Source organism: Trachemys scripta, chromosome 4 (assembly GCF_013100865.1).
Source record: "Trachemys scripta elegans isolate TJP31775 chromosome 4, CAS_Tse_1.0, whole genome shotgun sequence".
Lineage (NCBI taxonomy): Eukaryota > Metazoa > Chordata > Testudines > Emydidae > Trachemys > Trachemys scripta.
The window spans coordinates 16152378-16178385 of NC_048301.1; the positions used below are offsets into that span (position 1 = coordinate 16152378).

Genomic DNA, 26008 nt, shown 5'->3' on the forward strand with positions numbered 1-26008 from the left:
GTATAGAGCTGGTGTAGCAAACCATCTCCCTCAGTGGGGCAGCACAACCTACTTAACATATTCCCAGCAGGATCAAAATCTGCTGGCAGGGTGCCTGTCCTTCCAGACTGAACTGTAATTCACATGTGAGAGTAGCTTGAGAAAGAGCCCATCCTAGAAAACTAGGGAAAATAATGATTTTTCCACTGCCTTGCCTCATGTATACTTGTATCAAATAGTTGTAAAATACTACCAGTGTAAATGAGAGGAGAGATCCGAATTGACCCAATAGTGTTTTAGACCCATTTTGCATGAATGTAAATGGCTTCACTTATGCAAGCAATGGAGCATGCAGCTCAAAGACTAAGGAGCAGCTCCTACCTGGGATGCACAGCCCAGCATTTTGTGCAATGTGGAGTCACACTGCACCCCAGGAAGATGTGGGTGTCTAGATTGTCTCAAATACACAAAATGTACACTGGGGCAAGTTTTCTGTATACATGTCCTCAGGGAAATGACTGAGGAACCCACTAGCACTCGAATGAGGCTAGGAGGGCCGCTCCCTGTTCACAACATCTCCTTAAATGTCAGGTTGCAGAGTAGCAGCCGTGTTAGTCTGTATCCGCAAAAAGAACCGGAGTACTTGTGGCACCTTAGAGACTAACAAATTTATTTGAGCATAAGCTTTCGTGGGCTACATTCCACCTCTTTGGATGCATAGAATGGAACATATATTGAGGAGATATATATACAGAGAGCATGAACAGGTGGGATTGTCTTACCAACTCTGAGAAGCCAATTAAGTAAGAGAAAAAAAACTTTTGAAGTGATAATCAAGATAGCCCAGTACAGACAGGTTGATAAGAAGTGTGAGAGTACTTACACGGGGAGATAGATTCAATGTTTGTAATGGCTCAGCCATTCCCAGTCTTTATTCAAACCTAAATTGATTGTGTCTAATTTGCATATCAATTCGAGTTCAGCAGTTTCTCGTTAGAGTCTGTTTTTGAAGTTTTTCTGTTGTAAAATAGCCACCCGCAGGTCTGTCATTGAATGACCAGACAGGTTAAAGTGTTCTCCCACTGGTTTTTGAGTATTATGATTCCTGATGTCAGATTTGTGTCCATTAATTCTTTTGCGTAGAGACTGTCTGGTTTGGCCAATATACATGGCAGAGGGGCATTGCTGGCACATGATGGCATATATCACATTGGTAGATGTGCCAATTTGGGTAGGTTATAATTAAAATGTGGCAGAAGGCAGGTCAGTTTGGAGATAAGAATACTCTATAAATCATACTTTCTTCATTTCCAGAGCCTCTGCTAATACTGCTTCCATGTTAAATGTGTTTATAACAATCTGTTTTCTTTCCAATATCCCCAGGCTGAAGAAACTGGAAGGGACCTTTGCTGTCATACAGACGTTAGACAAAAATATGAGTAGCCTTCGCACCTGGTTGGCTCGCATTGAGGCCGAGCTTTCCAAGCCTGTTGTGTATGACATCTGTGATGATCAAGAGATCCAGAAAAGACTCGCTGAGCAGCAGGTGGGGAAATCATAGCATCTGAAATAAATGGGCTTAAAGTGATGCTGATTGTGATCAGTCCTATGTTTAAAATCACCCATTTCCTTTCCTTGACAGACTTTTCTGTTGTTCACATTTTGAGCCATTGTGTTTCCTGCCAAAGTGAGACAAGGTAGGTGAGGTAATATCTGTTATTAGACCATCTTCTATTGGTGAGAGAGAGAGAAGCTTTTGAGCCACACAGAGTTCTTCTTCAGGTCTGGGAATGGTACTCCCAATGTTACAGCAAAATGCAAGGTGGAATTAATTGTTTAGCATGAATAGCACATATTGTAAGGGACCGCTCAAGGTATCTCTTGTCTGAACAGTGTCCGTTCAGTCCATGATTTTTAGTGTCTAGCAAAGTAATGAATTTAAGCTCCCAGGCTCATCTTTTGAAATTGTTTTGCAGGTGATTTTTTTGTCTTTTATCATTTTTCTGAGAAAAAGTCAAAAGCACTCTATCACCTGTGGGTGAACACTTTTCACAAAATGATCACTCTATATCTGACCTACCAGTCCTCATCCTCAAAAGAAAATGACAATACTTTCAAAAGATGAGGCTGGGAGCTTAAATTCGTTACTCTTCTAGTCACTAAAAATCATGGATTGAACAGAGACACTGTATTTATGGCTTATTACAACAATCTCTAACTCACTAGCCCCCTCTTTTTGTCCTGTGACTGCAGAGGTATTAATGGGCCACTCTATCTTGAATGGTCTCTTACGGTATGTGCTAACTATTTATGCTAAGCAATCTGTTCCACCTTGCATTTTGCTGTGACACTGCGAGTACCTTTCTCAGACCTGAAGAAGAGCCCTTTGTGGCTCGAAAGCTTGTCTCTCTCATCAACAGAAGTTGGTCCTGTAAAAGAGAAATCCTCACCCACCTTGTCTCTCTAATATCCTGAGACTGATCTGGTTACAATACACTGCACTTAACCGAGTATTTTTGAGACACTTTATAGCAGGGTTCAGAGTAGCAGCCGTGTTAGTCTGTATCTGCAAAAAGAACAGGAGTACTTGTGGCACCTTAGAGACTAACAAATTTATTAGAGCATAAGCTTTCGTGGACTACAGCCCACTTCTTCGGATGCATCCGAAGAAGTGGGCTGTAGTCCACGAAAGCTTATGCTCTAATAAATTTGTTAGTCTCTAAGGTGCCACAAGTACTCCTGTTCTTTTTGCAGATACAGACTAACACGGCTGCTACTCTGAACCCTGCTATAAAGTGTCTCAAAAATACTCGGTTAAGTGCAGTGTATTGTAACCAGATCAGTCTCAGGATATTAGAGAGACAAGGTGGGTGAGGATTTCTCTTTTACAGGACCAACTTCTGTTGATGAGAGAGACAAGCTTTCGAGCCACAAAGGGCTCTTCTTCAGGTCTGAGAAAGGTACTCGCAGTGTCACAGCAAAATGCAAGGTGGAACAGATTGCTTAGCATAAATAGTTAGCACATACCGTAAGAGACCATTCAAGATAGAGTGGCCCATTAATACCTCTGCAGTCACAGGACAAAAAGAGNGGACTACAGCCCACTTCTTCGGATGCATCCGAAGAAGTGGGCTGTAGTCCACGAAAGCTTATGCTCTAATAAATTTGTTAGTCTCTAAGGTGCCACAAGTACTCCTGTTCTTCTTTTAGTGGGAGGAGCTGCGCATGCAGGCAGCAGCAAGGGTGGCCTTTGGCTCCCAGTGTTTAATGGTTAATCTGTAACGGTTCTGTAAATAACAAGTAATTATTTCCCCCTCATTCAAACCTTTTAGCTTCCATAGGCTGTGATAAATTATGCTCAGCTGACACCCTAGATAGCTCCTCCTGGGAGCAGAAAACAGACTTGGGACACAAAAGAATTGTGTCCGAATTAATTTATTTTTACTATGGCCATTCAGACTTCAGCTGCAAAGATACATTATTTACTCCTCAGAGTCCTATAGAATAAGCTACTGTTTGATTGCTTGGATTTCATTTTAAACAAAGAAGTCTGAGACACCCCTAGCCTCCTCCTGCTGTAACCTTTAAACACACTGGATATGGCAAGGTATCTTTGGATATCTAATGCTCACTCTAAATAGCTCAAAGCTTTCACTAAGCTTTGCTTGTTGCATTCACATAGGGGTTTGAAAAGATCTTCCTTGGGTTTATTTCAAAAAATATTTTGATGGATACAGCTAATGGTGAGGAATATGTCTTAATGGCTTCTTTTATGTTGGACATCCATGATCACAAAGGTGCTATGTATGCTGTCTTGAATAACTGTTAATTCTAAAACTCTGGGTAACTGTTTGCAGGCGGAGATGCTTTTATAATATGTTTCATTCATCTACAAGTTGAAGATTGCAACATAAGGCATTCTGTTTAAGATTTAAAATACAAATTAAAGATGTCTCAGTATTGCAGGAGGAGTCCAGCATTGTAGGGCCAGTTAAATAATTAAGTCTAATAAACTTTGAGCAATGAAGTGAGGAGTTTTTTGTTCTGTATGCATGTTTTCTGCCTCATCATTTAGTGTGTTTTAGTTTGTTTGTCTTGCCACCTTAATGAGATTTAACATCATTTTAATTAAGCAGTTGTGATAGCAGCAAGGATTCTGACTGAAGTTATTATATGAACCAAAACATAACAGATAATAACAATACTTTGGTAGTATCAGCAAGACACTTTTGCATTAATAGAATAGTTTTTGTACTCTGTGGGCAAGATTCTGATCACAGTTACACCAATGTAAGTAAGTCCAGAGTAACATCCCTCAAGTCAGTCGTAGATTTACAGCAGCGTAACAGAGAGTGGAATCTGTCCCTATGTACAGGCCGCAGATTCAAAAGACAAGCGTCTTCTTGCGTAGAGAGAACAGCCTAGAATCCATAGTAACCTATTTAAATCCTGTGCTGGATCTTCTTTTAGCATCTGTATAAGGATTACTGCTCTTGCTTTCCAGAAGCTCCAGAACTACCAGGCAAAAGTAACAGAGAACCAAAGAACAGCTGAGCTGTCCACGAACAGGAAGACTGTAACAATACACATTGCAGTCAGTCAGAAAAACACGGGTTAGATTTTGACACTCGTGTTGAGCAGTATGTTACTCTGGGCTAGACGGTGATTCACACAGAGGAGTAAGACACCTCCCCACCACTCCTTATACCTCTACCTTGCTCTTGGTCCAGGTGGATAGGAGTAAGTAAGGCTAATTGTCTGCTTACTCCCTCCATGGAGTGGGAGATTAGGGACAGGACAGAGCCTTGCCTCCACTTCCCCACCCTCCACGCACAGAAGCTGAGCTACTGCGGGAATGGGAGGATAGTAATAAACTGCTGGTATAGGCCAACAACAGATTACTACACCCCCAGTGGCAAGGAGGAATCAGGGTAGAATTGTTACTCAAAGTGATGATTCAGCACAAAAGTACTACTGGGATAGCCAGCTTGTGTATCACCCCCCTTGCCTAAAGTCACAGTCTAGCCCTCTGTGAATAGTCCCATTGAAATCAATGGTGCTTCTCAAGGAGTAACTCACGGGCAGTGTGAATAAGGGTGGCAGAATCTGGCCCAAGAGGTTCAAGTCACATTTGACATTCTTCTCTATATGGTTAGATAACAAACTAGACAGATTTGAATTTTAGCAAGATACATACAAAACTCTGGCATTAGTTGGTGTTCTAGCAGCCTCAGAAAGAAACCTCTGTGAGTAGTACGGATGATGTCATAAATCATTATCAATAGCAGCAGCTTTTCATTAACTCCAAGGATATTTCTTTTTATGTAAATACTCTATATACTTTGGTCATTTATGGCTTAATTCTGCTTTCAGGTACACATGCTACTCTCACTTAGATCAGCCAGTGGGGTTTTGGTCCTTTTGTGCTAACATTTTGAAGTTAAACTGTTCGTCTTTTATTAATTCCTGAGAGCATCTTCCTTTAAGTCCTTGTGTTCTTCTCTATTCCTGTGGGTTCTCCCTGGGCTGTAAAACCAGCGATGGATTTCTTGTTCAGGATTGCTGGTGGAATTGGCATCACCATTAATGGGATTTCCCATTGACATTGTTTGCTTGTGTTGCAATAAAGTTCCAGCAGAGTCATTGCATCTTCAGTAGTGGAGCCAGGAAGAGGTCATAAAAATGTAAACGTGGTTAATATTAAATGGTATTTCCCAAGTCCCTAGGGTTGCATGGGGTGGCTTTTTAATAGCATTTCAGATGATGTTTTCTTCTCTGACGCTGCACTTTGGATATCTATTGCACATTCAGCATTTATTGCATTGGTCTCAATAGGAGTTGCATGTATGGGATAAGTGTCACATATGCAATGGAAGTACAGACTCTGGAGAAGAAAATGCATAGTGCAGATTGGACAAGAGAACTTTACTTTGCATTTTTAAATGATACCATGGAGTAGATGATCCCAGAGGGAGAAACTGAAAATTTGCAGATGTGACTCTTTGGTGTGTGCCACTCTTCTGCAGTTTGTGATATTACCAGAGTGACGTGAATTATACTCTTGCATTCACTGAGGTTATGAATTATCCTGTGTATTCACCGCTATAGTTTATAGTGGAATAAGCCAAGAAGAAGATGCTGTCTGATACTGTAAAAACAAATACATTTGTCTTTACATATTTACAATGTAGAATGTGTGGTTTGGATTTTGAATGTGTATTATACTTGTCCAAGTTATTAATGAAGATATTGGACTTTCACTGAGAAATGAAATGGGGAAGAATGCACTTTCTCATGACAGCTATCTGATCTCTTCTTTCAGTTTGTCATTTGTTCAACACATTCTGGAAGTCCTTTCATTAAAACTAAAATTGCATCACTCTTCTCTGTCCGTTACAACCTATTACAAGGGAATGTATATGTTTAATTGCTTGTTAATTAAACTATTTTTATTTCCTAATCACAGGATCTGCAACGAGACATTGAGCAGCACAGTGAAGGGGTAGAATCTGTGTTTAATATCTGTGAAAAGTTGCTGAGCGATTCAGATGCATGTGCTAATGAGACGGAATGTGACTCCATCCAGCAGACTACCAGGAGTCTGGACAGACGGTGGAGAAACATTTGTTCCATGTCTATGGAGAGGCGAATGAAGTGAGTCCTTTTCTGACACGTCTAGGACGTGTATGTAACTGTGCGAGATTTCAGGGAATTTTGTTGCATTCTACATGAACCAAATTTTGAAGAGAAAAGCAAAAATTGTTGCGACGTGATTGGCAAGCTTGTGATAAAACAGAGCCTTTCTTCCCTCTCACCCCCCAACTCAGAATTGAGGAAACCTGGCGCCTGTGGCAGAAGTTTTTGGATGACTATTCTCGCTTTGAAGACTGGTTGAAATCAGCCGAAAGGACAGCAGCTTATCCCAACTCTTCCGAAGTTTTATACACAAATGCCAAAGAGGAGCTGAAGAAGTTTGAGGTGAACACTTTTCATTTCAGCTATTGATGTTTCACAGACATCATGTGTGCTTATTGAGAATACTGATTCTTGCACATATAAAGCACCTTTCATCTGAGCCTCTCAAAGCTCTTTACAGACTTCACAGCTCCTCTCCGAGATACGGGAATACGCTTAAACCCATCTTTCAGATAGGCCAACGGAGGGACAGAGAGGTTAAATAACGTCCCCAGTATTCGGCAGCAAGTCAGTGACAGAGCTGGGAACGGAATCCAACATTCCTGATACTTATCTGCTCTAACCAGAGGTGGTACTAGCCCATTGGGGGGCCTAAGCAGGAATATTTTGGGGGGCTCCAACACCTGCTAATAATTAATAGGAGCTCCCTTGAGCAGCTTGGGGCTCTAAGCAATTGCTTACTCTGCTTATGCCGAGCACTGGCTCTGGCTCTAACAAATAGACTGTGCCCTTGTATTAGTTCCTGGGGCCAATGTTTGAACTGCTTTTAGACACATTTTCTCCAAGCAGTTGATGATCCTCTAAACAGTCCTTAATAGTAGATTATTAAAAGCTACATTTTATTTGCTCGTGTAAGTCAGCTGTTTGTTTTGCTTATAAAAGTCTAAGAGATTGCCAGCTATTATATACTACATTTATTTTGGATGTGATCATTTATTTCCAATTGGACAAGAAACTGTAATAGACTAAATTCTGTAAGTAGGACAAATTGTGTATGTGCTCTCACATCCTGTGACTTCAGTGGGGAGCTGTGAACACACATCTGAGGGCAGGTTGTGGTGATAAATATAATCCTGGTTTTGATTGATTTTGAGGATCTGATTTTTCTGTTCCGTGATTGCAGTATTTTATCGATCCTTTCTCCGAAGTGCAAAGGAATAAGATTACTAAATTTCCATTACAGGCATTTCAACGACAAATTCATGAGCGACTCACTCAGCTGGAGCTAATCAATAAACAATATAGGCGGCTTGCCCGGGAGAATCGTACAGATTCAGCCAGCAAGCTGAAACAGATGGTACATGAAGGCAACCAGCGCTGGGACAATCTCCAGAAACGGGTTGCTGCCATTCTAAGAAGACTGAAGGTAATTGCAGGGTGTTGTGAGGGTTAGTGTAAAGCACTGTGAGGCCCATGTAGAAATAACACTACCTAAGTGCAAAGTTGTTATGAGAATGCTCATCTCTACAGTTAGATTTTGCATTTATAAATGCAAAACCCAAAGTTTATGTAAGGAACAATAAGGCTGGAACACAAACCAGCAAAATCAAAGACAGCTCAAGCTAAGGTTGAACATTTGCCCCAGGTTCTCTGCTGCGCGGGATTTCCACTTAGTGCAACAGAAGATAAGGGATGCCATCAGGCAGCCTGTTATAGCTCCGATTTTCAGGGTGGAATCTGCTGCTCTAATCTACCCAAGGTGGCAGTGGTTCCCTAGGGACAGCTGTGCTCCTGGCACACCCTACCCCACCTCTGACACTCCTGCAACCAGGGCTGGGGGGAAAGGGCTTGGCACAGGAGTCAGGTACAAGAAGCTGGCCTTTGTTCTTAACTAGAACTAAATATGGAGACATGGATAAAGTTATCCCAAGAAAGTCTGTCAATCCAAACTGGGATGCTGCAGTCATAAGAACATAACATAAGAATAGTTTCAGAGTAACAGCCGTGTTAGTCTGTATCCGCAAAAAGAAGAACAGGAGTACTTGTGGCACCTTAGAGACTAACAAATTTATTAGAGCATAAGCTTTCGTGCATATGCATCCGAAGAAGTGGGCTGTAGTCCACGAAAGCTTATGCTCTAATAAATTTGTTAGTCTCTAAGGTGCCGAAAGTACTCCTGTTCTTNGAGTACTTGTGGCACCTTAGAGACTAACAAATTTATTAGAGCATAAGCTTTCGTGCATATGCATCCGAAGAAGTGGGCTGTAGTCCACGAAAGCTTATGCTCTAATAAATTTGTTAGTCTCTAAGGTGCCACAAGTACTCCTGTTCTTCTTATAACATAAGAATGGCCATACTGAGTCAGACCCAAGGTCTATTTAGCCCAGTATCCTGTCGTCTGACAGTGACCAATGCTAGGTGCCCAGAGGGAATGAACAGAACAGGTAATCATCAAGTGATCCATCCCGTCACCCATTCCCAGCTTCTGGCAAACAGAGACTAGTGACACCATCCCTGCCCATCTTGGCTAATAGCCATTGATGGACCTATCCTCCATGAATTTATCTAGTTCTTTTTTGAACCCTAGTCTTGGCCTTCACAACATCCTCTGGCAAAGAGTGCCACAGGTTGACTGTGCATTGTGTGAAGAAATACTTCCTTTTGTTTTTTTCAGTAAAGTGCAACCAGCAGAGAATGCAGCAAGGTGTGTAAGTTACCAATCAGTGCTTGAGGGCACCTCATAGGGAGGCCATTTGGTGGCATTTGTCCTTAACAAATAGATTGGCTTTAACCAGCGCTGCTGGAAGGTGAAGAGTAGTGGAGTAATAGGCAATATTTTTGAGAGCCCTTTTTTGACCCCTCCCCCAGGTAGTATTGCTCCTGTTCTGCCTCTCTTCTGACCCAGCACCCTTCTGTGGCTGTGTTCATGGTACATGATGCGCTTTGCTTAACTTCTGCCAGAGTTTGAGAGACTTTACTTTGACTTCTTCATTTGCCTTATGAACCAGTCCTCAGGTGATCTATGCTGAGTGGCAATCCTGATGCTAAACAAGGCTCCGGGGGCTGCTGCACGAAATATAGGCTTGCTGGGGGCCTGCTGTGTCATAAATAGGGCTTTTCATGGCTAAAGCATAAGCACATTTTACACAAATACACCTCCCTAGCTTAACCACATCCCTTTTTGCTTTGAACTCCCTCACACCTACTATTGGGGTAATTTCAGCACTGGAGTAAGTATGTGCATCTCTTCTAACTTAATTGGAATTGCACCTATCTGTTCCAAGACTGAATATAACTCTGTGCCTTTCTGAATTTAGAGTGCAACGTCCTGAGGTTCAACTGAATTGCACAGAGTGGGGCTGAGGTGCAAAAGAAGCTTAAAGTTCTCTCCCTAGATCCTGGTGTAGTGTAGGCCGCTGTAATTTATGCTGGTTTGTGACAGGCCCAAAGGGTTGAAAATGTCCCAAGTTATGGTGAAGGGGCATACTGGCCACACCCTTTTCTTTGATCAGACCTCCTTTTTCCTGCAACGTGAGCCACAGTGGAGGGGGAGCAGCAAAAGAATATCGGGCTCGTTCTAATACTTAGGTAATCCTCTCTGAGCTGGTTAAACTGACTTCAGGGCCTGGAAAAGCTAGTCACAGCCCAATTTATGATATAGCAAGTTCCCAGCAAGCGCTAGGAAGAAAAATAAATCCCCCAAAATCAGCAGATCTGACTGTAACCAAGCAAAGGGAGGAAACCTGCAGTTAGAAGGTGTCATTTGTACTCTTTTACCTAATCTCTCTTAAGTATATTTATTGTTTGGGAGCTATTTAGCAGGCTATGATGGAGAAAGCTCCTCTTTTGATATCCACCCAGGTGGGAGACAGCAGGAAGTAGAACAAATTTATACAAATGGTTTTAACACCAAATGGCCTGATAATTACACTTGAGAATATTTCCACATTCCAGCTAATTAATCATTTTGCTAATTTTGATGATTAATTTTAATTAGAGATGGGACTTGTTTCCTTTATCTAAACTAGCTGCTAAAGTTAGCAGCAAAAACAACTAAGCCCTAGTCTAAACACAGTTTTTGTACTGGCAGAACTATGTGGATTAGGGGTAGATTTTTTTATTTTTTTACCAGTATAGTTATACCAGGACACCCCCCCCCCCCCCCAGTGTGGGTGTAGTTATACTAGTATAAAGGTGCTTTATATTCATATACCTCATTCCCCTTCCTGTGTGGCATAAACACCTTTATATCAGTATAACAGTGTCTGTGCTAGCAGGGGTTGTACTGCTTTAAGTATATCCAGCTTAGACTATCTCTGGTGGGTAGACAAGGCCTTACACATGTCTATTTAAAATGAACAGCAATTCTGAAAGAAAATGCCAGTTTTAAAATGCTCCTATGACAATCTTTATTCAGTAACTAAACTAATAATGTACAGCTGCCCTTTTCTTATTCAGTACTTCACCAACCAGAGAGATGAGTTTGAGGGAACAAGGGAAAGCATTCTTGTGTGGCTCACAGAAATGGACCTTCAGCTGACAAATGTGGAACACTTCTCAGAGAGTAACTTTGATGACAAAATGCGGCAATTAAACGTATGTATCGTTCAAAATAGCTGTTTTACAGAACAAAGATGATAATGTCAGTCTATAGTCTATTGATAATGCGTGCCAGTTATCTATGGACTAATTTCATGACAACATACACTATGTCCATCAGATCATATTTGTTATAGGATCAGTAAACTTTAAAAAAATAATTGGACAATTCAACATAAAAAATACTGTAAGTTCAGTTTTCAGAGTCTTCAATTCTATCTTTCCATTCCCCCTTACAACGTAGTGTCATTGACAGTTATATTAAACTTGAAAGATAGCTTAAATCTGGGTAAACATAAACAGCAATCACTAAAGAGTTGTATACCTAAAATCAAAATTTAGAATCCGTTAGCCAACTTGAAGATAGGTCCAGTTCTGTAATATTATTATCTCCCATGAGGATTTTTAATACAATGTAGCATATTTGGGAGGTGTATTCTTTGAAAATTTCAATCACCACATGTATACTAGCTTTTGTGACATTCCTTCAGGAAGGTATTAATTCTTTGCTACATGAATAATTAAGTTGATTTTCCTTTCAGCAGTACTCTTCTGTCCTTCCCCCATAACACATTCTTGTTGTTCCACGGCATATATTCAGTTTATATATGTGCAAAGTTCAAAAGGTGACTTAGTGGCAAGGATACGTGATGGTTCAAGTTACCTAAGGTCACTTGTTCAAGCTAATGGTGACCAGAAGTTTTTGCCATCTATTTCAATAGCAAAGATGGAATGCATTCAGGTTTTAGTGGCTAGGTCCCTACATCACAAATACAGTCATTGGTACCGGGGTGCTTACTGGAAGGCTTTGCGTAGGCATAAGGAATAGCCTACTCTTTCACACATTTGAGGTACATCAACTGGATAGTGTGGGCAAGTTTGAATCGCTATTGCCTGTGCTGTTCCTGTTGCATGGATGGAGAACTTCACTTTGTGCTAATTTCAATCAGCCCCTAAATTCACACAGTAAATTCACTCACACAACTTTTACTAGCAAAACAAAAACCAAACCTTTACAGATGGTGGATAGAAAGCTATCTGCCAAAAGAAGATAGATGACTGTGCCCGTGTTCAGATTCCTTTCACTTTACAATGCTAGAACAGAAGGACAGCCTCAAGCACAGGCAAGAAAGAAACGTTGCTTAAGTAACCATTTCTTATGTATGTTCAATATAGGGTTTCCAACAGGAAATAACCCTAAACACCAATAAGATCGATCAGCTAATCGTTTTTGGAGAGCAGCTGATTCAGAAGAGTGAGCCTTTGGATGCTACCCTGATTGAAGATGAGTTGGAGGAACTGCATAGATACTGTCAGGAAGTGTTTGGACGAGTCTCTCGATTCCACCAAAGATTAACTTCCAGGCATCCTGTAAGGGATAAGTATGATCTTGGTGCTTTGGCAGAGTGTTGATATGAAAATGAAATACTCATTGCGTAGCGGTAGCTGAGTAGCAGCATGGTCTTAATGCAGGGGTTGGCAAACTACAGCCCGGGGCCGCATTCAGCCCTCCAGATGTTTTAATCTGGCCCTTCAGCTCCTGCTGGGGAGCGGGTTCCAGGGATTGCCCCGCTCCACCCGGGGAGCGGGGTCGGGGACTTGCCTTGCTCCGCGCGGCTCCCAGAAGCAGCAGTATGTCCCCCTTCCGGTTCCTATGCATAGGGGCAGCCAGGGGGTTCCGCAGGCTGCTCCCGAAGTGCCGCCCCCGCAGTTCCCATTGGCCAGGAACTACAGCCAATGGGAGCTGCAGGGGTGGCGCCTGCGGATGGGGCAGCGCACAGAGCTGCCTGGCTGTGCCTCCGCGTAGGAGCCAGAGGGGTGGGACATGCCACTTCTTCTGGGAGCTGCTTGAGATAGAGTGTCCCAGAGCCTGCACCCCTGACCTTCTCCCGTGCTCCCTCCCGCCCTCCAAATCCCTCAGTCCTAGCCCAGAGCACCCTCCTGCACCCCCAGCCCCTCAGCCCCACCCCAGAGCCCTCAATCCTAGCCCTCATCCCAACCTCCAATTTCGTGAGCATTCATGACAAACCATACAATTTCCATACCTATATGCGGCCCTCGGGCCAAAAAGTTTGCCCACCCCGTCTTAATGGATTGAGTGCAGAGGCGTCAGGAATTCCTCAGTAATAATTCCAGCTTTGCCACTCATTTTTTATTTGTCAAGAGACAAGACCAATCACAGGGATGTTGTGGGGCTTAATTAGTCAATAATGGTAAAGGGCTTGAAAATGTTCCATGCAGATTTTTATACCAGTTTTTATTCCTTTTATTAGCTTCCATAACATTCCATCAACATTTTCTTTTGGATAATCACAATAGATTTATTTGTGTCCCTGGTTTGTTCTTCACTTTCACTTGGGGGACTAACGCCAGTCTTTACTTGTCACTGGGAGCTATTAGCCAATGCTCAGTGTGTTTTGGCTCAAAAAGAAATACCATCTATTAAAAAGGACTTAATTAGCGGAGTAATGCTTCCCATTGTCCACCTGATGGTGCCACACTGGAACTGGCTACCCATTCTTGTTTGCAGAAGGGAGGCATCTCAGTGGTGATATGGGGAGGAGGGCTAAGTACTGTGCTGAGATAGAAGTTGTGGCTGCAGAAGAAAAGGAAGGGGAGAGAAGTGAGGATCTTCTCTGGGCTTTCCATCAGTTTAAGAACATACGGCAGGGACAGACCATCACAGACATCACGCTGATGTCTGCCTGCCACAAAAATAATCTTCTGCATTTCTCCACCTCTTACTGCATCACTTGTTAAGTGACCTAGATCTATGTTCATTCATCACAATATAAAACAATTATTTTTAGGGGATAGAAGATGACAAAGATACATCTGAAAATGAGACAGATGCAGAAGACTCAAGAGAAATGCAAAATGATCCCTGGCATAAGAAGGCAATAAATGAGGTGCCTTCTTCTCAGCAGTCCCTTTGCCATCTTGTGTCCCCTGCACCAGCTCATGAAAGGTCAGGCTGTGAGACCCCTGTCAGTGTTGACTCCATCCCACTTGAATGGGATCACACAGGTGATGTAGGGGGCTCTTCCTCTCATGAGGATGAAGAAGAAGGAACATACTACAGTGCTCTCTCAGGTAAGAGCCAATAATCCCAGACATTTTTGTTTCAGTATAGCCACCTCCAGGACCCCTGAAGTGGCACCTGTTTGTTTGTTTGTTTTTAAATTTGTAATGGTACAAAAATGTGAGAGTTATTCAACTCTTCATCATATTGTCTAAACCAAACGAAGTTTTGAATGCCCCCCAAATTCTTTGTTTTCTAAAAATGTCTGATGAAAATAGTAATGAAGTTTTTCCTTTCAGTCAGTCAATATTTCAGATGTTTCTATTTCATATTCAGTAAATATTGAATATTTGTCCAGTGAGGAAAATGACGTTATTCTCTTTCAGATGTAGAAATCACTGAAAATCCTGAGGCATATCTTAAAATGACCACAAAAACTTTGAAAGCATCTTCTGGTAGGCACCTGCTAATGCATGTGTCTGAACATGGCAATCTCCCTGTGGCGCACGCTATATTCCTAAACCTGTTTCATATGTAACGTCTGATTTCCTGCCTTGTGTGGACACCATGTGCCATTGTGTCATGGTGTTTTTACGCTGCAGTAGAAACACATGTACATTACAAAGCATTCAAGAACATGCCATTTAGAATTTTCCTGTCAGATGCAGAGATGGTTAATGTGCATTTCATTATATTGATCCAAAATCTTTCAGCTCTTTCATGGTGGTTTGGTCTGGGTATTATTTTTTTTTCCTTGTTGATTGTAATCACCTATTTACTGAGACAGTAGTTTACTTTTGCAAGTAAAAGCGGCACTTTAACTATCGCTTATCATTTTGCATTGTGTGTGACAGCCTTGGGCATGCCATCCGTTAAATCCCAAATGAGCATTCACTATTCTCTTCCAGTCAGGACAGGTCTATTCTTAACTCACTTGTCATGCATTGCAGCAAAATGATAGTATCATGGAAATAGGAGCTTCCCAAAACTACGGCGCAAACTTTTCTTTTCTTGTTTTAAATCATACTGCAGCCGAACATTTTCAGAAGAAAATAAAATGTCCCATAACTGCATGGCTGTCATTTCATTACCTTCTGGATTACTGTTGACATTTTGCAAATGTGCATGCTTTGCAAGGAAAGCTGCAGAACTGTCATTTTGATGCCATCACTTGGTGCCATATTCTTCAGAACACTTCTTAATTTATTTAAAAAGTAAATGCTTCACTACAGACTTGAGTGGCTCAGATTCAGGGTTTTTTAATTTATTTTATTTTTTTATGTGGCAGGAAAATCCATTTCAGAAGCTCTTACATGGCATTCCCCGGATAGCCCAGCCTGCAGAAAACATCAGTACCACCAGGCAGAGATGGTGAGAAATGTGCGGTCTGGCAGCCCAGAGACAAGTACCCCATATAAACCAGGCTATGTGAGTTCCAGATCTGTGGACATTAATTCTAAGCAATTAAAGATTAATTAATTCCTGGAGACTCCAGGACAATCTTAGAAACTCTAGGTTCAAAGTATCCTTTCCCTGCATGCAGGCTGGAAGAGGGGAAGGGGTCTGCCTAAACACAGCCTGCTACTCCTCCCATTTCTGGTCATTCAAAGAGCTGCCCTGATGGCAAAGAGGGAATTGCCAGGGTGACTGTGCCCAAGACAGCGGGGAAGCCAGAAGAGAGCTCATTCTTAGTGGTTAGTTTCCAGCAGTAGTGAAACTGGCAGCAGGTCTACCTTCATCTCCCTTTGGATTGCTTATTGTCCCCGTCTGCCAGCTCACTGTCTCAGGGGGATTGGGCCATAGCTATCAATACTCTAGTTCTCATGGGAATGAGGCAGCACTGGGGCCAGGCTATTAATGGTTATTGTTAGAGTTGCTTGTTGTTAGTCCACCTCCATATTTTTTCTTATAGGAGCTCTTGCCAAGTCTCAGTACCAAATGGAGTGAATGGAAATGCCACTGATACTAGATTTTATACAGTCGTTCAGAATCAGCTAATTTCTATCAATAAATCACTAGGGCCCAGATCTTCAAAGGTATATAAGCTCCTAAACTTCCACTGAAATCACTGGAAGTTACAAGCCTAAACACCTTTGAGGATCTGAACCTCTCACCAGATTAAGTGTCATTACTGTATTTCTGCCAGTCACTGTTTGCATATTTACCTGGTAAACATAAAATACTGTTGCATAGAGATGGTGTTGGCCTGCTGCACCTTTATTAAGTGTAATTCTCAAAAACCTACACCCTACCACCTTTTATACTAATGTGCATGCAACTTGAAGGTTCATGGGCATTCACAGCATGTGAGTTTAATAAACCTATGAAATAATTCTAGGTTAAACCGCTAGTGTCTGCAAGCAGTGGGAGCACGGACAGTGTGAAAGAAGTATCTGCTATATTGAATGATGAAGAACCCCCAAATGAACAGGGGCTTGTGAGCATTCCAGCTGCAGAGAAGCAATCAGGTACAGGTAAAGATAAACAATGTAAAGAAATTAATAATGGCTGTTATGAAATGGTTTATTATGTGACTCACAAGTTAACAAACCAAAGACAACATGACAGTGCACTTACATTGAGAACAGATGTACCACTGCTCTCCGAAAGGATGGATTTTGCTAACATTTGCTAAGCCTTCTTCTCACTTGACATTGTCTGACCTGTGTTTATTGCTGAATTCTCAGCCCTATTACTCAAGAGTTTCAGACTCATCATATACTTGACTTTTGTCTCCTTACTGATAAAAGTGAAATTGTTCCCAGTCATTTCAGTGAGGTTCTAGCCACTTCAAGGGATTTTTAATCAGACTGTGAAAATTCTTCACTCAAGCCAAGAAGTACGTTACTTTGACTAAAACAAGATTGGCATAACTTGTTTTCTCAGTAACTTATACTCCAACCATTAAGGCAATAATGGTATATTACAGCTCCCATTTACATAAGCTCTTGATTAACCAAGGCTTGGTAATGTTTGCTACATTTTTCACTGTAGAGCAGGTCCATACTAATAACAGAGACAGTTGAGCGGGCTCCCTTAACCTTACAAGACTGTGTTTTCTGGTCTCAGGTGTTTTCTGAGACCTTCATAAGATCAGGTGTGTACCATAATTACAAACCTCCAGTAGAGTGACAGTGATAAATTGCAGCTATACCAACCATTTTATGCTGTGACTGCATCAATTCTCACACTTTGACCAGCATCAAGCCAGGTCACTGTGTGGATGGTAGATCTCCACGGCAGACCTACGTGCTATGGGAAGTGATGTTGGTGATTGAGTGGTTTGGCACTCTTTCTTCTCAGTCAGCACAGAAGCAATTACCCCAACATGGTTTTATGTAGCACTATGCATAATGCCTCTTTCAGATGATACATAAAACTTGGCCATTTGTATTTACTTTGGTGGTTAATCCTGTTGTTTTTGCCAAATTCAGTCTGGATAATTACATTCTACCTTTCTATATTTCTTCTGTATTTTTGTCTCGATAAAGTATTCCTCACTTACTGTAGAAAAAATTCCTATGTAGTGTCACTATTTTCCAAATAATTGTCAGGTAACCTGTATAGGTTGTATATCTAGTTGTAAAGCTGACTTTTCAGGATATAAGTAGTACATTATAATAATGTTATTATGGTATTTCTATACAAGGTGTCGCAGGGCAGCTATACCTGTCAGCCGCTTGGGCCAGTATGGCCCCGCAGCTTAAGTCACTAAGACAGGCCTGGGGTTCAGGACAGAAAAGCCTAAGGCTGAAGTCTTAAGTAGCTGCCTTCCTTCCCAGGGCAGTATGGCCCAATGGCCAGAGTCAGTAGGGCTGTCCTAGGGTTCAGGACATAGGACCTAATGGCCAAAGTCTAGGTAGCCGCCTTCCTTCCCAGGGCTGTATAGCCCAATTCACCTCCCTGCATGTCGCCGGTGTCCACGGTAGGTCAGATGGAGTAGGGGGACCCGGGCCTACCCTTCACCTAGTCCCGACCCAGGACCCGAGGGAACTGATACCTCGCTGCTCAGTCTCAGTCACCCATCACTACTGTCCCTTCCCTGGGTCGTTTCCTACCCCTTCTTCCAATGCAGGGATCCCTCGGCAATCGTTGCCTTGGCAGTCAGCTGGGGTTTGGTAGAGGCACTAACCTGGCTGGCGTTGGCATCTGGTGACTCCCGCATTCTCCCAGCAGGAGCCTGCAGCACAATTAACAGATGGTCAGCCTAAACTCAGCTGAGCTGCTCCCTCTTATACTGTGGTTCCAGTTGGAGCATGCCCAGCATGGGTGAGGGGGCTTGGCTTCCTTGGACCAGAGCATGGGATTAACCTCCTCCGGCCCAGTGCAGGACTGACACACCCCATCACACAAAGAAAGAGAATATCTGGTCAGAAACTGATTGCAGAATGGGTTTTTTATTAACGCTAAACTTGATAGTCTGTAAAGAATATTCTGTTCTATTTTAAATAATATTCACATTATTGGTGTGTTAAAGCATTTCTTGGTATATCACTGTAGGTGTTATTGAGAGATGGGAGCTCATACAAGCTCAGGACCTAAGAAATAAACTTAGAATGAAACAGAATTTGCAGCAATGGCAACAACTGAACTCTGATCTCAGTGATATTACCGCTTGGCTGGATAAAACTGAAGAAGAGCTGGAAGAATTACAGAAAGCAAAGCCTGCAACCAATATGCACACAATGGAACAAAGAGTAAAGAAACTGAAAGTAAGTTATCATATACCGAGAAGTGAGGTTTTAAGAATGTCATTACTATTTAAAAGACTTGTTTCTCTGAGCAAATAGTCTTTTTTTCCTATAATTTGTGAATACTATATTAACAATAAAGTTTTTTAGACTGTTACCATCCACCTGTATGTGAGATTCCTATCCTAATGTGTGCAGATTTGTATGCACAATTCCTGATAATTATGCATCTCCCAGCAAACTGAGGGGATCAACTAGCCCCAGAAACTGGACACTTTGTGTAGTTCTTCTAATGGATTATTTCAAAAGGTGGAATCATACCTCAGTTATGAGATATTGACTTCTGTTGCGGTGAACATCAAGATTTATTAATCAAATATGCAGAATAAATTCATTATCTCTGTTAATATTAGGTTAGGAAAGAGAACAATATTTAATTTGAGACACAATAAAACTTGGCATTCACCAGAACATGAAGTGCGGGTTGCTACACTATTTGTGAGGATACTCTTCAATCTTAAAAGTTAAGCTGGGCTGAGCCAGGTCTGTACTTGGATGGGTGATATGCAAGAAATTGCTAGATTCTTCCAATTTCTAGCTGCCACTCCTCCCTGTAAGGCAGTGCTGGACCCTTGATTTCAGCCTGGTGTGAGGGAGCACTATATTGCTGAAGGTAGTGGGTTTTTTTGTTTGTTTGTTTTGATGAGATATAATTTAGATTATAAGCTTCTTGGGACAGGACCCATTGCCATCACCTTTGGTCTGTCCAGGCAGTACCACAGTCATTTAATAACTGTAAAATCAAGGTCCTGAAAACTTGTAAATACTATTGAGCTTCTAATAGAATGTAGAATTTTAAACATCCAGATCCTTGCAAAATTCTACCTTATGCAATTACTTTATTGCTCCTTCAATTGCCAGTGGGTATTCAACTTCAAGAAATTGGGAAATTCTGCCTTAAAAGTCTTCCCTAGAAAAAAGTCTTCCCTGGAAAACGCTTTTTCAGATCCAGTGAACTCCCTGAAATATTTGTGATTTCTTAGTTTGTGGAGGATTGTTTTAAATGGACAATAAAACGTATTGATAATTCACTGAGGGTTCTAATCGGCTTCTTTCTTCAGGACATGCTTAAAGCCTTTGATAACTACAAGGCTTTAGTGTTCTCCATTAATCAGAGCAGCAAAGACTTCCAGCAAACAGATAGCACTGAATCCAAAGAGCTTCAAAACAGACTTCGACAAGTGAATTTGCGCTGGGAGAAAGTTTCTCATTCAATGGACAACTGGAGAAGGGGTTTACAACAAACCCTAATGCAGTGCCAGGTAAATAGAGCAAACATTTGTCTTGTAACACTTCAAATGAGAGTTTATTTGTAATGAGCTGATATAAGTAGATCAGAGGACACAGTATGGCAGTTGCAGGAATATCAGGAGTTCCTTTGAATTTTTTCTCACATTATAGATTTATTTGAATGTGTGCCCTTTTTTATGCACAGGATAACCACACTAGTAGTAATTAGCACTTACAGTGTTTTTCATAGAATCTTAGAAATGTAGAGCTGGAAGGGACTTGAGAGGTCATCTAATCTCTTCCCTTTCCTTCCTCCCCCGCTCCCTCCTGCCGCACGGTGAGGCAGAACCAAGTAAACCTAGAGTCTTAGGCAATGAGAGGGATTCCACAACCTCCTTTGGAAGCCTATCACTGAACTGTTCTTATAGTTAGACAGGTTTTTTCTTTTTTTTTTTTTAAATGTTTAACCTAATTCTTCCTTGCAGCAGATTAATCAGGTTACTTGTCCTACCTTTAGTGGAGAACAATTGATCACCATCCTCTTTATAACAGCTCTTAACATATTTGAAGACTTATCGTGTTTAAAGAAATCCACACAACATGCCTGAGAAGTAGCTCTACCTTATTTCCCTTGTTTTATAGATGACATGGCACAATTGAAGAAGAGAAATTAAATCACTTGCTTAAAGCCACAGAAGGCGCTGACAGAGTTAGGACCACTAGTCTGAGCTGTTAACTGTAGTTTTAGCACAGGATGACTAGTCATCTTTTTGAGTAACCCTCTAATTTACAACAAACCTAAGTAAAAATACTTGGTCAACTGTTTCAGTGCATAATAACAGAGCAAGAGTGGTTGGTTGATTTTTATTACAATACTCCAGGCACACATTCTTGTAACCCTTTACTTGTTTCTTCAGGATTTCCATGAACTGAGTCAGAAACTACTCTTGGGACTAGCAAGTGCTGAAAGTCGAAGACATAATGCACAATTCACTGATCCAAATGCTGACCCCCATACAATATTGGAGTGCCAAAAAGAATTAATGGTATGTAATGTGTTGATTACCGAGTCAAGGTATGAGAATAACATGCAAGTTATTTCCACAAAAATAAAAAGTAATATAGTTATTTCTAAAAAATGGTTGTTTGAAAGGAAGCAGGTACATTTTGGGGATATTTCATTTATACATAAATGGATTTGTGGCTTTATGAATTGGTTGACTAGTAAATCTAGCTGAAGCTAAATATGTTCGTGAGTACTTAATCTATTCACAAACAGTACCCCTAAGGTTCAGGACTAAGTGCACCAGGTTGTGTTGAAGTATGATGAGGTTATGAATAATCTTTCCCACAAAACCCTGCAATTACACCTAAATCCTAGTCTGCAACACCCTATGTGAATTGTTCCTTTTGGATCATCAGTCATGCTGCATTGTTCACTGGAACTGTTGTAGAAATAAAATTAATTCATCTTGTTATGAAATTATAATCCTCCCATATGTTTAGAGCAATTAGTTATACTGATTGTTATATTTCAAACCATTTCCTTTTTAAGCAACTGGAGAAAGAGCTGTTGGAACAACAGCTTCAAGTAAACACTCTACAGGAAATCTCCACCTACCTTCTGGTTAAATCAGATGGGGAAGATTATATTGAAGCTGATGAGAAAATACATGTAATTGGAAAGAAACTGAAACAGCTTCTTGAACAGGTTTCACAGGACTTAAAAACTTCACAAGGAAACGTGGTGAGTCAGGGGTATGATTTTTAAACTTGATTTTTTTATATTTTGGGCTGGTTTTGCAGCACTGGTTCTTGTATCCTTTATTATCATAGCACTTTTTAATAATCAAGAGTAGAAAATCAGGTTGATTTAAAACTTGTATGTATTTAGAGCTCCTTATTGCCTTATCAAATATGAGCAATTATTGGGATAAGAAATACGTGTGTGTACATGTACGTGTACATAACTTCTACATGTTGTATGGTCATCAATCAGTATTAGATATACCCTGTCTTATGCCTCAGTGGGCTTGAATTAGACCAGTATGGCTTACTGACATGTTTTCAAGCTAATATATCAGCACATATCTGCCTCTCATGCTTTCTGTTCCTTCCAAAGCTGTTTCTCACAACTGCACAGGATAAAACAGGTATCCTAAGCCATGAGTGCTTAGCACTGGAACTGTTTGTTGTTCACAAGCTGGCTGCCATCCATATATACACATGGATTATTTTTTAAAGATAGCCCTGTACAACATTTTGCAGTTTTTATGTTGATGCTTTATGTATACACATTTTAGGGGTGCGTGGTTTGTTTTTTAGGACATCAGTGCATTTCTGACAGCAGCAGATGACTTGGATTCTGGAGGTTATCATCCACTAGTAGCGAAATCCAACCTACAGGAAACGGCAAGAACTTTTTTAATGAAATGCCTATTTTTCTAAGATTTTTGCTGTCTTTTCACCCCACCTCCCCTTGAATTGAATCTGTACTTTAGCCTTAAACCCCTTGAAACGTGCTCATTTTAGTTATGAGAAAGTTTACATTTTAATGTCCTAGAGCTGGGTAATAATAAATGTTTATCTTAACAGGTTGGTGTAAGGAGAACTTCAGAAGGCAAGAGCAACAGTGTCAGGTAGCACATTATTTTTGGTAGAAATGTAGAGTATGTTTTAAAATAAAGAGAGTAGGCAAGGCTGATGGCTTGGTGCCAGTGTATTGTACTGCCAAATGGCAAACAAATGTGGGGAGACTCTGCTCCTTGGGTCTGTACACATTATGGAGGCAATGTATCTGGATTCATGGTTGACTTCACTATTTCCCCCAGATACCAACGTGAGGATACAGTGGTGGTACATAGAAGTAGCACCTTCCTTTGTGTCTGCTTAGTCCCTACAAACCCTTTGTTTCACTATAGTGTTGCACTTTTATGGGAACTTTTCCCCAGTGTGCCCTTTTGGAGGTTGGCCCCTTTACAATTGGCAGAGGCAAGGTGCTGCAGCCTTAACTTTTCTTCTCTTATTTCTGAGGTGATGGCATATTCTCACACCCCATGCACCTGCAGGGATTACAGCTTTTGCAGGGCGGGACAAATCAGCCACCACTGCAGCCAAGTGTGGGTGGTAGGATAAGGGTAAATGGGTTAAAGATACATCCTGCATTACAGGGTGAGGAAATTTCACAATGTGAGGCCTAGCCTTCTATCAGGGAGATAATGTAATGCAGATACATTAGGCTCTTGAAAACAAAGATATTGTTTAAAAAACTGACTCCAGTAACCCTATGCAAAATGCAGGTGTTACCTTAACCTATTAACACACACTGCTTGTTCCTAAAGCAGGGGTGGGCAAACATTTTGGCCTGAGGGCCACCTCTGGGTATAGAAATTGTATGGCAGGCCATGAATGCTCACAAAATTGGGGTTCCGGCGGGAGTGAGGGCTCTGGGGTGGGGCCAGAAATGAGGAGTTCAGGGTTTGGGAGGGGGCTCCAGGCTGTGGCAGGGGGCGGAGGGCTCCAGCTGGGGATGTAGGTGTTGGGGTGGGGCTGGGGTGCAGGAGGGGGATCAGGGCTAGGACTGGGGCAGGCAGTTGAGGGGTTCAGGGGTGCAGGCAGCGCTTACCTCACGCAGCTCCTGCAAGCAGCGACATGTCCCCCCCTCCAGCTCCAAGGCGGAGTTGCGGCCAGGCGGCTTTGCACGCTGCCCCATCCACAGATGTTGCCCGTGCAGCTCCCATAGGCCACAGTTCCCGCACAACAGGAGCTGCAGGGGCGGGCAGCACACGGAGCCCCCTGGCTGACTCTAAATGTAGGAGCCAGAGTGGGGACATGCTGCTGCTTCCAGGAGCTGTGGCAGGTGTGCGTGGAGCAGCCCCTGACTCCCAGCAGGCGCCTGAGGGACGGAATAAATCGGCTGGCAGGCTGGATGTGGTCCGCAGGCCGTAGTTTGCCCACCCCTGTCTTAAAGGCTAAATAATTACATTAAAATCTTTTGGGGGATTTTCCTTACGTATTAGACTCTGTCTACTAGGTATTGCAACAAACAACATTCTCCCCACTCTTTATTAAACTAGATGTAAGTGTGTTTCACATCTAAAGCAGTCTCTGTTCCAGTAAGTGAAGGCTGCCCTCATTAAAGGGGGGAGAAGAGGGTTAATGTAATGGTGCAGAAATAGAGGGCATGTATGACAGTGTGTGTGCAACATGCTAGTTACCTTGTTTTTAACATTTCCCCCTATCAAAATATCTGATATCCTTTATTTACAGAATGGAAAACCAGCCTGAAACCACTCAAGCAATTTCCAGCCCCCAATCCTTCTTTTATCGTGTATTAAGAGCAGCTTTACCCCTGCAGTTCCTCTTCCTTTTGCTTCTGCTTCTGGCCTGCATGATCCCATCCTCAGAGGAAGACTACAGCTGCACACAAGCGAACAACTTTGCCCGCTCTTTCTATCCCATGCTGAGATATACCAATGGACCTCCACCAACCTAGAAAGTGTCCCATCACCCTACAATATACCAAAACACGTTGTCTCACGGGTGCTTGTTTTCATGCTGCTTCTATCAAACAGTGCATTCATGTACTTAAATATAGAAAGTTCCATATTGTTTCACATTTTCACGCTCTCTACTGTGCTTTCTTGACACTAGCCACTAATGCACCTGTTTCCTGGGTGCCACGGCAAGAGTCTGTGTACTACCACTGAAATAGAAGTGAGGCATTATTTAAATAGCCTCCTTCCAATGCAGAGCAGGGAAGGGAACATATGAAACCTCACAAGATCTTTTCAGAATTTCAGTTTTTTTGGTGAGTAATACAGCATTAGTTGTACAGAAAATGAACTTTTTCTATAGATTTTTTTAAAACTCTATAAGTAACATACTTTGATGCACTAGATACAAGCATTTTATAAATACAGTCCTCTTAACTTGGAAGGTCCACAGAACACAAGTTGACAGACTAATAATGGGACATTAGTTACAGACACTAGGGTAATGCAATGTTAAACACTAATGGTCTGGGTCATGGTTTAATATGACAATAGCAATCTTAAGTGCATGCACATATCATGGGCAACAATTTGCATCTTCGGGTACTGTGGTAAACTGAAACAGATTTAAATCTGATATTTTTGTTATACTGGACTTTATTCATACAACACTTTCAGTGAAAACGATACATATTTTATGTGCAAAGAGTTAGGACTGCTGTGTTGTAGTTGGATGTGTCTTTTATACTATGTTTTAAATAAGAATTGATTATATTGCATGGAAGTGGTTTATATTGTGCATATTTTCTAAATGAAAATAATTATGATGTGGATTATACACTATATGTATACATATGTAAACAGACTTTTTAATCAAAGATTTTTGGTTTAATAATCTTCTGAATAATGTACAGTATGCCAAAAGAGATTTTTATAAGTTAACTTTAAGACGCTTCACATTTAAAGTGAAGCTAAAACTTCAGGTGATGATATGAGAAAAAGTTTTAGTAGAATATGTTTGGTGGAGGTACAGTTAACATTTTTCTCATTAAAATTCTGCTGATGGTTGCAGTGACTGAATCCTTTATCTACTGGACTTGATGCTTATAAATGAACGTGTGACGCAAAATGTTTCATGGATTGACTACAACTGAGTCAATCCAAAATGCTTTAGAAACTAAATGGGGTGCAGCAATTTGCAAATAAGGACACTCCATAACTGGTCCATTTTTTTCCTTGCAGGAAAACTCAGAAATAGGTTATTTGCCATTGCATAGCTCAACAGTCTTCCCCCAACC

The 26008-nt window shown here is 41.5% G+C and overlaps 1 protein-coding gene across 7 annotated transcripts in view; it reads left to right on the forward strand.

Annotated features, from left to right (window-relative positions):
- Positions 1-25778, forward strand: part of SYNE2 (spectrin repeat containing nuclear envelope protein 2) — a 257594-nt gene extending 231816 nt beyond the window's left edge. For 3 of the 7 annotated variants that reach the window (XM_034767818.1, XM_034767819.1, XM_034767825.1), the window contains 17 exons: positions 1363-1525; positions 6446-6633; positions 6807-6957; positions 7859-8041; positions 11074-11211; positions 12391-12585; positions 14025-14307; positions 14623-14691; positions 15525-15664; positions 16575-16710; positions 18737-18948; positions 20049-20249; positions 21135-21263; positions 21773-21964; positions 22543-22629; positions 22813-22856; positions 24487-25778. In XM_034767818.1, the coding sequence (XP_034623709.1) occupies positions 1363-1525; positions 6446-6633; positions 6807-6957; positions 7859-8041; positions 11074-11211; positions 12391-12585; positions 14025-14307; positions 14623-14691; positions 15525-15664; positions 16575-16710; positions 18737-18948; positions 20049-20249; positions 21135-21263; positions 21773-21964; positions 22543-22629; positions 22813-22856; positions 24487-24712 (2737 nt within the window). In that variant the 3' untranslated portion in view covers positions 24713-25778. The remainder of the gene's footprint in view (positions 1-1362; positions 1526-6445; positions 6634-6806; positions 6958-7858; positions 8042-11073; positions 11212-12390; positions 12586-14024; positions 14308-14622; positions 14692-15524; positions 15665-16574; positions 16711-18736; positions 18949-20048; positions 20250-21134; positions 21264-21772; positions 21965-22542; positions 22630-22812; positions 22857-24486) is intronic. The other 4 variants (XM_034767822.1, XM_034767820.1, XM_034767824.1 and 1 more) reach the window with 4 other exon arrangements.
- Positions 25779-26008: the final 230 nt, after the last annotated feature.